Raw genomic sequence first — 14,174 nt, forward strand, 5'->3', positions numbered from 1 at the left:
TCATTATTTTATGAAATAAAAAAAAATGGGAACAAAATCAAGAGCTCCATCAGAAAAAAAAACACACAAAAATCACAGAATAAAGTTGTATTCAATAATAAAAATAGCCGCATGAGGCCGAATCGCAGAACGCAGAATCTTGAAACACCGAAAATTTTATGGACATTTCAGAATTTCCATATTCAAATAATAAAAAAATAGAATTCATAATTTGAAATTGTCAAAACTTACAGACTCAAAAAACGTAAAAAATTACGAATTATTCAATTGAAAAATTACGAAAATATTACAATTAATTTTTTTTTGTTAATTTTTAATTTTTTAAGAAAGTTCTAAAGTTATCAAGTTATAAAAGTTTTAAATTATTAGATTATGAAATTCTAGATTAAAATTATAAAACAACCTATCCCTCATGGGTTTCCTATGCTAGAAATTATTAAATTTTTAAATTATTAAATTTTCAAATTATTAAATTATCAAATTATCAAATAATTAAATTATTTAATTATTAAATTATTGAATTATTAAATTATTAAATTATTAAATTATTAAATTATTAAATTATTAAATTATTAAATTATTAAATTATTAAATTATTAAATTATTAAATTATTAAATTATTAAATTATTAAATTATTAAATTATTAAATTATTAAATTATTAAATTATTAAATTATTAAATTATTAAATTATTAAATTATTAAATTATTAAATTATTAAATTATTAAATTGTTAAATTATTAAATTATTAAATTATAAAATTATAAAATTATAAATTATGAAATTATGAAATTATTATATTATTAAATTATTAAATTATTAAATTATTAAATTATTGAATTATTAAATTATTAAATTATAAAATTATAAAATTATAAAATTATTTAATTATTAAATTATTAAATTACTAAATTTCTTAATTATTTAATTTTTAAATTATTAAATTATTATTTTTTGCCATTTTCTTAGTTCGGACCATTTTCGGAGTCATATTTTAGTTTAGAGAAATTTAGAGAAGAAAATAATAGAAACTTCGTGTTTCGATTTTCCAACGTAAAGTTTTGGCGAGAATTATCAAGTACTAAATCCCTAGATTTTATAAATTAGTGATTTATTTTATGGTTTTAATTTTTTTTCTGAATTTGTTTTAAAGCAACGATATTTAAAAAAAACTAATATTGCTTCAGAAATGGCAAAAAAGGTTCCATTTGGTACAGGTGGGATATGAATCCACAACTGATCAACGGTACTTATCCAAATGCCTTCTGTTTTATTCTTTTTTCGTTTAAAATTTCATTCATTATGTTACTCTCTTCTATGTTTGTCGCGATATTTTTATATGGCGCGGATCTCGCGCGGATTGGGTTTTGGGGTTGGCGCGGATCTGGCGCGGATTTTTTCTCCACTTTTCCGTAACAACCCTGAATCATTTTGGCAAAAAAAGGAATTATAAATAGAAGTCGTTTAGTAATTTTAATATTAAAAATTCAAATTCTAAAATTAAAACAATTAAAAATATCATAAAATTTATAAGTTTGAAAATCTTGAAAAATTCATAAATCTAGGGATTTGAAATTTTAAATGCAGTTCGTACTTGATGATTTTCGCCACTCACAAAAATCGAAACACAAAATTTGTATTATTTTCTTCTCAAAATTTCCCGAATTTAAAATATGTCTCCGAAAGTACTCCAATATTATCAGTTTTTCTGTAATCTATGATGGTGACAAAAATAATATCATTTAAGAATTTTGCAGTTCTTTTTTCAAAAGGTTCAGAAATTTAAGAATTAAAGAATTTTGAAATTTAGGGATCTTCTAATTACAGAATTTAAAAATTTGAGAATCAAAGAATTCAAGCATTTGAGAATGTATAATTTGTTATAATGTTTTTAATTTCTGAAACTTCGAATTTTGAATATTGTTGCTTTCATTTTTGAATGTTTTGATCTTTTATTTTTCTCTAAGAATGCTGAAATTTAGAAAAAAAAATCTTTCTTCGGTGTAGATTTTACTAAAATTCAAAGGCAAAGAGCCAGCATCAGTTACATCCAATTAAGCTCATAATTGTGAGCACAGTACGGCCACTGAAAAAAGCCCCAATAATCATTTTTGTTACATCCTAATATAAAACTTCGAGAAAAGTTTGAAATATGATTCGAAAGATTCAAATTTAAATGAATCCTTTATAAAATAAACAATAAATAAGGTTAAAAACAACATTACTCAAAACTCAAAAGTTATTAAAGATATTTAAAGCCGGTGAGCAGATGTTCAAAAATGATTTGAGTGTAGCAATAAATTTCTTTAAGAAATCCTCAACAATACATTTAAAAAAAAATATCTTCATGAAGATTATTTCGACGTATTCTCTTAATAAGAATACAAACAAACATTTTCGGAAGAAAATTAAATTTTGTTTCAGTAACATTTTCTAAGAAATCAAAGCGCAATTTCAAAAACAATTACTCTGATTACTGGTAATACTTTTCTTTTTAACTTGAAAGTAATTCTATCCCTCTCAATTATTTTACTTATCAAATTTCACATCCGCGCGAAATCCGCGCCGTCCGTAACAACCCTGGAATACATTTAGGTAAAACAAAGAAAAAAAATCATTTTAACAACTAATCCCAACTTAAAACTAAAAAAATCAATGAAATATGCTAATCATTAGAACGAGTAAACTGCGAACTGTAAGATCAATCCTCCAAGCGTTCTTACTTGTTCCTGGCGGGTTTTGCACCCACGCAGTGTTGTTGTCATCTCGGTGAAAATGTTCAGAAGTTCTTGTAGTGAAAACAGGCCACTACTGCCTTCACCCGTTGATGCTGGTTGATTTTCCCTCGGTTGCTGACTGAAGCCAGGAGGTGTTGTATTCTCTGCATTGGCAGCAGATTTGGACAAACTCGAGTAGATTCCGCTCCTGGGGACGCCGAAGCAGAAAAATCCACGTCCGTGAATGCTGGTGATGTTTTGCGACGATTCAGCACGTTTTGGACAGCTTCGATTCTTGGTCGAATGGTTGCCACCGCAATTGAAGCATTTGACGTCGATGTTCTCGTTGATTGTGTTGCAAGCTTGAGTTTTGTGCTCACCTCCGCAGGCTGCACAACGACTCTTGATGAAACAGTTCCTTCCACCATGTCCAAACTGCAAACAGTTCGAACACTGTGTCACGTCACGGTGCACTGGACGATAACGTTCCCATGTCACGATGATGTTGAAAATTGCCCGAACTGCTTTCAGCTCAGACGGCGTTGTCGATCCTTTCTCGAGATGAACCAGGTACAGTTGATCACGATACTTGATGTCCTTGTTGTGTCTCGTCATCTTTAGCACCGAATCCGATGACGATGTATTCACAAAAATAGGTGGCACCTTTTTCCGTCACTTTACCAACTAACAATTACCTATTATCTATAAAGTGTTCTGTTAGTAAAATATCAATTAAAGCGAAGTACGGATCACCGAAAGAGCGCCATTCGAGCCTAAATTGTATTTTCCAATTGTAAAGCTTGTGACTTTTTTAGTTTTAAAATGTATAAATTTGTAAAACTAAAGCATCCTGAACTACAATTTCGTCTTGAAACTCTAGAACGACGAAACAGCCTCTTTTCTCTACGAAAAATAACAGATTCGAAAATAAACACTTTTCAAAATAAATGCTGAAAAGTTCTATTTTTTAACACTCAAATAAATGTTGAAAAGGTGAAATTTTCAGCACTTGCTTGAAAAGGTAATACTTTTCAACATTATTTTGGTTTAAACAGTGGATTGACTAAACACATGGACATTTGACCTAAGATTCCATTCAAAGAGTCTTTTTCGGAATTGAAAAAAATGTTGTAGGGAACTCGTTGCAAAACTTGTTTTTTTCGCACTAAAAAAAAATTTTTTTTTCTTCAAAGCATATTACAAACAAGCACCGCGCAAAAAAACGCCACTGTCAAACTACTGGCAACGAAGAACCCCACATGTGGATCGCCTGTTCTTTCTGTTTGATGATATTTTATTTAAGCAATACTGTTTGGGAACTGTCATCATTGAATAAGTAGGACGACCTTAGAAGGTTTTTCATGTTCCAAGAGATTACTTCTGTATTGTATCACTTAATTAACTCCAACGCTTCGGAGGCCTCCCTTTTAACTGTTCCGTCTTCTTTCGCGCTAGAACACTAATTAAGTTAAAAATAAAATACAAAAAGCTACGAACTCACTTCACTTTTCTTTCTATCTGTTTCATTTCCAACCTAATATGTTTGTTTGTTTATTTGTGTGATTTTTTTTAGGGTTTTCACTAATGCGATAATTTCTTCTGGGATTTTTGCTTTGTTTCCAAACATTTACCGGGTGGCTAAATTACATCTAACAATATTTAGCTAAATCGGTCTCTCGAATCTCTTCGCGGAAGCTTCCTTTTGCTATTTTCTTTGTTCCTCCCATCATGCTCCGAGCGGGATATAGAGTGGAGGGGGTTTCGTTCCTTTTTGTGTGTACGTTCATTTTGCTGTGTAAATACATAAAATGCATTATGCATGGATTTACACTCCTTTTCGTTTCACGTGTTTTGCTTTATGTTGTGGTTGTACATCGAGTTACATCTCCTTCGAATTCTGTTTAGAAGAATGTTGAAGCAATGTTAATTTGTTTTTGGCTAAATCGTATAAATGTCTCAAGTTACGTCAATGATTACAAATTCAATCACTAAATAAGTTCATGCTCCTTTCTCTACAGAGTGTGAATTCTAGCTAGTAAAAATAACACATTTTCTTCCTGTTTCTTCTTCTTCTTCTTCTTCTTCTCCTTTTCCGCTTTCTCTATCAGAGCAGTCTTTTGCTTGCCAAGGGAATAAAACACTCGCTACCGTTAATTCATTGTATGGTTTTGTCTCAGTGTTTCGCTTCTCTCTTTTAAATGTACACCGTTGCAAATATAGCTGCTTTTTTTAAATACAAGTTCTGCTGTTCTTTTGTGGTAAGTAATTTTCAACTACTTTCGGATGTTTGGTTTGTTTCGCGCGAATTCCGCAAAAAAATAGAAGATTTCGCCGCGCACGTCACCTTACGCCTAGGCTGCCCTATAAAGAGAGTGCGCGCGTTAATTCGGCTCAACCCTCGCGAGGGGGAGAGGGATAGGGTTGAGGCCGATTAACTGCCCCAGTCTAGCTGGCAAGCGCAAGGGATTTGATGCTGGTGGATTTTAACAATAACTGTAAATCTTATTTTTTTAAACTAAACTTTCATGAATTGAATGCTTTAGAATACTTAACAATGAAAAAATAGAAAAAAATCTCTCAGATAAAAATAGGAAAACCTGATATTATCACAAAATAATGATGGAAAAAATACCCTTCAAATAACTATCAGTACGCTTTCTGAAAAAATACTTAAATGCAAGACAAAAGTAAAAAAAAAATTATCTTCTTTTTCCAAATCTTTAGCTTTTTTTATCAATATGAGTTAGTAAAATATGTTTAAAATTTTAATTAAATTAAAAATTCAACATTTCAGATTTTTAAAAAATTTGGAAATTTGATAATAAAAAAAATAGAATTTTAAAATGTTTAGGTTTGACAAAAAAAACTGGAATATGCAAAAGCCAAAATTAAAAAAAAATCGAGTGACAATTTTTTGATCAACATCCCACCACACACACAGACATTTGCTCAGAATTTGATTCTGAGTCGATAGGTATACATGAAGGTGGGTCTAGGAAGTCTAGTTGAGAAGTTCATTTTTCGAGTGATTTTATAGCCTTTCCTCAGTAAGGCGAGGAAGGCAAAACAGATTCACAATTTGAAAATAACAAAATTAAAAATTTCAGAAAATCCAAAATTCAGACTTTTATTAAAATTTAAAATAAAAAAGGGGAAAACACAAATTCAAAAGAAAATCCAAAATTAAACACTTTAAATTTGAATTATTTTAAGTTTGAAGATTTGTAGGCAGAAAATTCAAAAATGTAAAAATTTGAAAATCAAAACTAAAAAAAATAAAATTAAAATTTATTAAAATTTACAAAACTCAAACATAGAATATTAAAATATGAAAATTGTAGAGTTTAAAGATTAAAATAATTTGCAATTCAAAAACAAAACAAAATAATAAATAAATTACATAATTAAAATCATAATCATAGGGGAACAGCATCTAATTCCAGCGTGCCTCTAATGTTGGCAGCTCAGAACTTTGACATTCAATTAAAGCTAATTAAAAGCGTTTTCAACTAAAATCAAGTGATAAATAGCTCGATAAAAAGTTAAAAATTGAAATTACAGGCCACGGTGTCAACATTTGAATGAAAAAAGTGTTTTAAAATGCATCAGCTGTCCAGTTGTTTTGCAATCATTAGTTTCCAAAATTTCTAAGTACAGACGAAAATTTTATTTTTGCGAGAAAAAGAGTTTTTGCGGTGCTGTACATTGTAATTTCATAAAAGTTCAACATATTTTTAAACGAGTCCAAACGAAGCAGAAAAAGGCATTTTAGATTGTTCTCAGTTGATTAGACTTTTATTTCCATTGAAATTTTGATATTTTTTGAAAAAATATTTTTTTGCCCCCTGATTTTGGCGACAAAATTTTTGAAAAATATTTGCAACGGCCTAACATGATAACAATTTAATATTAATTAGAAAATTTGAATGTTAGAATAACAACATTAAAAATTCAAATATTTTACCAGAAAATTTAAAATTTTTGAAAACTTTTGAGCTTTATTTACAAAAATCAAAATTCAGACAAAAAAAAAGTTAATTAGGTATTTAAACATTTAAAAACTTGAAACATAAAAAGTTCGCAAAATTACCAATTTAAAAATATGAAAAAAAAAAACATAAAAAGTTTATGTTAAAATTTAAAATACCATACAATCAAAAATGTAGCAAACAAATACCTACGAATTCTCCTGCGACAAAAACGACAAAAATATTTTTAATTATTTATTTATTGTTTTATTGGTCCAATCATCAATCACAGCTGGATTCACAATTAGAAATCTGGAGTTTTTTTTTAAAAAAAAAGGTCCAATAAATCAAATTTTCAGTTTTTGCTTTTTGGGTGTTTTTTAATACTCCTGACTTAAGGCGGTTCCAAAAACACCCAAAAAGCAAAACTTGGACATTTGGTTTATTGGACCTTTTCAAAAAACTCAAGAAATGTTTATAATAACTAAAACCTAACTTATTAATTTGTATGAAATCAAAAAGGGTCGAAATTTCGTAATTCCTCCAAATGAAAAATTTGACTTAAAATTAGTTTTGCATAGTCACTACTTGTAGAAAGCTCAATTTCCAATCCTGTTATAATATTAAAGTTTGGGACAGGGTTTTGATATCATACGTTACATATTTCGAAATAAGTGAAACATTTTCTGACGTTGAAACGCCGGAATGTGTCTAACAAAATTGATAAAAAGTATTAATCTCTTTAATAAAAATTAAAACTATGTTTTATTATTTTAAATTTGTGACAGTTAAAAAATTAAAATATTTGAAATTCGAATTTAAAAAGGAATCATAACAAACAAAAAGCAAAATAAGAAAATTTTAAATTTCAGAAAATCGAAAATAAGCCTGCTGCCAAATTATTTGGGAGTTTTTCTTAGAATTTTTTAAGAGTACAAAATTATCAAAGTAGGATTTTTCCATACATTTTTTATTTAAATTTAATTGTGTATTTTTTCGTAGTCCGAGCTGTACTGCCGTTCTACGAATACAGTCCCGTCTCGATTATCCGAAGGTTTGTATGGGACTCGGATTTTTTTTTGTTTTGTTTTTCATGGCTTTAACATCGAATTCGAGTTCTGCGACCCGATTTTAGTCAGATTTAAGAAGTATATTGCCCATTAAAGAATAAAATGCATTTTTAACCGCCATATTGGATTTAAAAATTATAAATCAATTTAGCGTAGTTTAGGGGTCATACTTAAACTCGACAATAAAAGTTAGACAACGAAAAAAATAATATTTTTCGTGGTTCGAATGAACGATGTTTCGATTGTCCGAAGTGAAATTTTTCCTTCGGATAACCGAGTCTGGATTGTAATTGTACCTTTAAAAAAGTGCAACAGCGAAAAACGTGTTTGATTTTTTTTTACCGATTTCTGTGTTTCTACGCATAATTGTCCCGGGGGTCCTTGTTAGCCTTTGATATCCCAAATTGCCCCAGTTATCAGTTAATCACTCTTAGTTGGTGGGAGAATTATGCGTAGAACGTCAGTGTAACACTTTTAGATTCTGAATTTACTTTTCTGTTTTGTTCACAATAAAAGCTTTCATAATTTTGACAAAACAAAAAATAATTCAGTATGAAAGTTCTGATATTTCTGAATATATATTTTTTAATACCACCAACATCAAAGCCAACCACGCTGCAATCCTAGTTTGAATCATTCCCCTTCCCTTCCATTACTGAACCCCTCTTTTTCCCCTACGTTTTGGAAGAATCTCCCTGCTGCTGCTGGTGTCCATCATTCCCCGGCGATCCCGACTGGGCAAAGAACAGATTCCTCAGAATGTGCGTCCTCCTCGACTTGGGCTCCACAATCGGCGCAGCAACGTTGTCCACTTTGTCCTTCTCCTCCTCTGCGGCCACCCCCACTACTTTTGACAGCGCCGGGGAAGACTGTTGTTGCTGCTGCTGCTGCTGTTGCTGTTCTTGCTCCTCCTGCTCTTCCTGCTCCAGACTCACGTTTTCCGGGATGTTGTACGAGCCCGTGGTGCTGTCCATCGACAGGGTCCGGTGCTGGTGCGGCCCCGAGCCCAACTTTGGAATGCGTGTGCCAAATGCGTTCATGCGTTGATGTTTGGAAGTTCCGGATGTTGTCGCAGCTGCGGCGCCAACTGCCGGATTGGTGGCCGCCGCGATGGCGACGTGGCTGTGATGGCTGGTGGTGGTGGCGGTACCGGTGTTGGTGTGCGCCGAGGACAGACTGGTCGAGTCAAAGTCGTCCCGGAAGGAGCGCTCCGAGCTGCGGAACGAGCGACCACTGCCGAGGCTGGCCTTGTCGGCGGCCGTGTCCTGGGAAGAAAGGAAGTTTTATTTTGTTGGATTCCAACATTTCATTCGTTACAACAACACATTGTTTTTTTTTTTTTTTTTTTTTTTTTTTACAAATGATGGTTAGTTCGTTGTATTCGGCAAAGATGTAGGTTATTGTTTATGAAAACAGATTTTAAAATATATTTTTTTTATCACAAAAAAAGCATTTTCATCGTTGTCTATCACTAAAAATAAACCGTTTTACATCATTGGTTCGTCTATTGGCAGATGCGCGAAGTGATTTGTTTACCTTTTTTTGGCACCACTCGCAAACGTCAAACCATACAAAATTTTGGCCAGATCTTTTCCCGTAGATATCCGGAATGAGATCCGGCAGCAATTTGTGTTGGTTTGACAGAATTTCAAGCCAAACAATGCCAAAGGGCCGTTGTGGGTTTGTAAACAAAGAGTGTGTCCTGCTCACGCTAGAGAATGTTTACATCTGGCATGAAAGGGATACACTCTTTGTTTATAAACCCACAACGTCCCTTTGGCATTGTTTTGCTAGATTTGACGTTTGTTGAGGGTGCCGAAAAGTTTGGTTATGTTCTGTTTGCAAAAGACAATGGGACCATCCAGAAACCACGTGGACACTTTTTTTAAAAATCTCAACAAGGCAACTGGGCTGAGAACGTAGCCCAGTCACCGAATGCTGCTCGCTAACTCCCAGTCAAATCAATCCGAATTCTGAAACGGAATCTAATTAGAATCGTATACAAATTCCGTTTCAAACGCAACAACCGGTTCCGTGTTCGAACCGGTTGTTGCGTTTGAAATGGAATTTGTATACGATTCTAATTAGATTCCGTTTCAGAATTCGGATTGATTTGACTGGGCTGGGCTGAACGAAAAAATTACGATATTTTCCTGATGAAATATAAAAATACAAGTGACTCAAATTTATTTACAATGATATTTTTTTATAATGCTGTTTTTGTGACTTGAAATTAAATAATAGTTTGAAAAAAGTTTTTTTTTTATTTGTTGAACATGATTTTCGCATCCATTAACCCCTCGGTTATTTCGGTTTGTTTTGATTTTTTGACATTTGTCTTCTTTTTAACTTGGCTACAGCCAAGTTATCGAGCGCCCAGTTAAACAACGCCCAGTTACCGAACAAGTACTGTATGTACCATTTTAGTTATGAGCATCCTAGAGCTCGGTACAGTCCTTCAAAGCTAAGATTTTTTTCGAAAAATTGGCCCAGCAAATTGAAATGGCGTCTCGGGCGTCGCGAGGTGCCATTTTATTTAAAAAATGTATTTTAACTGGTCAAATCCCATTTAAAATTGAATTGTGGAGCGTCAGCTCCTGTTACGTTCAATCAAGCTCATATTTGGGATTTGGGCTCAGTGCGCCCACCGGAACCAGCAACTGAATGCCCGCCAAAAAGTCATTTTTGTTACACTCTTTAACACATATGGGTCATTCCAGGTCAACTGAGTACACTTTTGGACTTGACCTTTACCGATTTAGACCAAACTAGTTAACAGAAATCCCAAGTTTGGTGCTGGTTGGACCATCCCTCTATTTTTGGCACCGCCCTCTTTTTTGACGATTTTCTACAAAACTTTTTTTTCTTTTAATCATAACTTTGCAAATAATTAAACAAAAGACTTTAAAAATAAAATTTTAACCCTTAAATGCCCACTAGTATCATATTTTTACGTTTTAAGTAATAAAAATCACTTTTGACCAATTCCTTATATTTTTATTGGTTTTATTTAACCACCATCGTGTTACCCGGACAATTTTACATAAAAATCAATGTAGACCTCAAACTAAAATGAACATTTTGAAGGATACATCGACTTTACTGAAAAAAGTTTGATTTTACGCAGCACTCGGAAGTACATGGTGTACTTTTCAACAAAAAGGGATGCAGCGCAAAATCAAACTTTTTTTTTTTGTAAAATCGCTATGTCTCGCCAATAGTTCATTTTAGTTTGAGGTCTACATTGATTTTTATGTAAAATTGTCCGGGGAACACGATGGTGAAAAAATAAAACCAATAAAAATATAAGGAATTGGTCAAAACTGATTTTTAATACTTGAAATTTTATTTTTATCGAGTTCCTTGGACAATTTTCTATAAAATGCAACCTGTAAAACGTTTTTGCTCAGAGAGTGGCAAAGTTATGATTAAAAGAATCAAAAGTTTTTTTAGAAACCGTCAAAAAAGAGGGCGGTGCCAAAACTAGAGAGGTGGTCCAATCAGCACTAAAGTTTGGATTTCTGTTAACTATCAATAGATGAACGTTCCCTCCAAGTTTGGTCCAAATCGGTAAAGGTCGAGTCCAAAAGTAATACTCAGTTGACCCATATGCTTTTACTTTTTTTTTTGGTAATTCTGTCAATGCCATAAAAAAACTAACGGTTCAACGTAAAAAATGAAACATTTGTAAAGTTGTTAAAAGCAACTTTATCAAAAATTCATAACCTGGCGGCAAAAATTTTGACCGTATTTCTCTATTGCTTGAAAAGTTGTAGGTTTTTTTCTCCTAAAACATATAATTTTTTTTATTAGTATTTTAGATTTTGAAAAAATATTTTTTTTTGTGAAAAAAGTTTATTTAAAAATTGGCATTTATGGGATTGTTCTTTTGTTACGTAATGCGGTATTGGGGGAGGGGGGTGTTTCGGAAGCCGTGTTACGCTCCATACAAAAATTTTAAAATTTGTATGGAAATTTTGTTACGAGGGGGAGGGGGGAGGGGAGGGGGTCTAAAAATCAGATTTTTTTCGTTACGAAATAAAAGAGCGCTCCCTACTTGGTCTTGTTTTATTCTGAACAGCCGTAATGGATAAATGTATTTTTTTAAGACACCTAATCGACCAGATTTTATTTTCGAAAGATACCAAAATTTATTATAATTCAGCCATTCCCCACGAAAACAGCATGGAAAAAACAAAAGTGCTCGGATCGGGCTCAAAATTATTCTGGGGGTTCCCTGGCCGAAATAATTAGACCCGTATTTTTTGTTTCGCCATTAGGGTGACCTACGCTACTACCTGTTAGGGTGGTCTGAAAAATGGTAATTTTCGTCGATTTTCGCAAAAACCACTTTTTTCGAAAAATCATAACTCCTCGCCATTTTAACCGATTTCAATTGTCTTTTACGCAAAAGAAAGGTGATGAGTCTGGCTATTTGAAAAAAAATGTAAGAAGATTCAAAAATCTAGCCTAACATATGAAAAGAGCGTATGAAACTTTAAAATGCCGTTTTGACGGTGTCTGGACCAAGCCTATGTCTGAAAATATTTTTATCAGATTCCCCGGACATTTTTACGTAACATACTAAAAAATGGGAGGAGTTCATTAACAGGATTCCGAGATATGATTTTTGAAAATAAAATCCGTGTTTATCGACGCGCCGCGCGCAAAACCCGGAAAATGACGAAATCGGCAAAAAATCTACTTTTTTCACTAAAACTGCGATAACTTTAAATTTTCAGCGATGACCTACACATGTCTGGGTACCAAAAGTTGCGTCTTTTAATTACGAAAATAAAAAATCTATAGGTCATTGCTGAAATTTTAAAGTTATCGCAGTTTTAGTGAAAAAAGTAGATTTTTTGCCGATTTCGTCATTTTCCGGGTTTTGCGCGCGGCGCGTCGAAAAACACGGATTTTATTTTCAAAAAATCATATTTCGGAATCCTGTTAATGAACTCCTCCCATTTTTTTAGTATGTTATGTAAAAATGTCCGGGGAATCCGATAAAAATATTTCCAGACATAGGCTCTTTGGTCCAGACACCGTCAAAACGGCATTTTAAAGTTTCATACGCCCTTTTCGTATGTTAGGCTAGATTTTTGAAACTTGTAACTATTTTTCTTTGAAAGGCCGAAAATGGTTTTTGCGAAAATCGACGAAAATGGCCATTTTTAAGACCACCCTAACACGGCGTAGGTCACCCTAATGGCCAAACAAAAAATACGGGTCTAATTATTTCGGCCAGGGAACCCTCAGAAAAATTTTGAGCCCGATCCGAGCACTTTTGTTTTTTTCCATGCTGTTTTCGTGGGGAATTGCTGAATTTATATAACATTTTTGTATAAACGGATTGTATCGAGACTTGTATGGGTTAACTAATGACACAAAATGGCTTTGGTCATAGGAAAGGCCCCACAAAGTTTTAGTTTAAAAAATATATAAAAAAATAAAAAGAACTATACCTGCCAATTTCGTAGAGAATTGTTAACAAAAAAAAAAAAAGATATTTTCATAGATAAGACTTGTACAATTGGTTGTAAACTAGTTTTTGTTTTTTTTTTTATAAGAAATAAGATTTTTGATTGTGTGTACTAGAAGTACAATCCATTAGAACCATTAGAAACGTTTACTTTTTTTAAAGCAAAAAAAGCAAAACAAAAAAAACCAAGCAATTCTTGAAGGTTATCTTTACTTTCTCCTTTTTTAATTGTATTTCAAACTTGATTTTTTGTCCCAGATTTCATGCGAATTGACAGAGATTGACCCAGATGTACATACAATATTGGCTCACCTGATCCAGCGGAACCGTGTACCAGATATCACAGGTATCCTTCTTGCCACCGGTCGCCGTGGACGGTCCTCCCTCTTTACCAGCTCCAGACGCCGTCGCCGCCATCGACGTGGCCACCCCGCCACCATCGATCACGTAGCAAACGTTACTGTCAAAGCGAACCCGCTCCGACGAACCGCCGTCCTCGGACGCACTAAAGCACGCGGAATCGGACGCCATCTGGTAGGCCCGGTAGCTCAGGATGGAACCGGCCAGCGCCTTCGTCGAGGCCGTATCGTTCAACGTGTTGCCGGACTTTTCACTGACGCACGTCACGGCGGAGGCCGTTTCCGACGTGCTAATGTCCGCTTGCACTTCCAGCCGGTGTCTGGATGGAAGGAAAATGCATAAGTTAGAAGAATGTTTAGGCTTAGGATGGGTTCTGCCTACCCGGTGATGCTACCGGCCAGCGCCGTCGTCGACTCCCGCGTCGACGGGTTCGTGACGACGCCAAAGTTGGAGTGTTGACTGCTCACGCCCAGGTGACTTCCGCTGGCCACACTCAGGCTGACCTCGCCGATGCTGGTCGCTCCGATTCGCGACACGGCGTCGACGCTGGTGGCGTCTGTAAGATATAAAGTTGCTT

General features: G+C 33.6%; 1 protein-coding gene across 2 annotated transcripts in view; it reads right to left on the reverse strand.

Annotated features, from left to right (window-relative positions):
- Window positions 1-4,572: 4,572 nt before the first annotated feature.
- The window catches only part of LOC120432530 (E3 ubiquitin-protein ligase RNF19B-like), a 117,912-nt gene continuing 108,310 nt past the window's right edge, over window positions 4,573-14,174 (reverse strand). For both annotated transcript variants that reach the window (XM_052706810.1, XM_052706811.1), the window contains exons 7-10: window positions 13,979-14,153; window positions 13,550-13,916; window positions 8,434-9,020; window positions 4,573-5,078 (exon numbers count right to left, since the gene is read on the reverse strand). In XM_052706810.1, the coding sequence (XP_052562770.1) occupies window positions 5,069-5,078; window positions 8,434-9,020; window positions 13,550-13,916; window positions 13,979-14,153 (1,139 nt within the window). In that variant the 3' untranslated portion in view covers window positions 4,573-5,068. The remainder of the gene's footprint in view (window positions 5,079-8,433; window positions 9,021-13,549; window positions 13,917-13,978; window positions 14,154-14,174) is intronic.

Source organism: Culex pipiens, chromosome 1 (assembly GCF_016801865.2).
Source record: "Culex pipiens pallens isolate TS chromosome 1, TS_CPP_V2, whole genome shotgun sequence".
Taxonomy (NCBI): domain Eukaryota; kingdom Metazoa; phylum Arthropoda; class Insecta; order Diptera; family Culicidae; genus Culex; species Culex pipiens.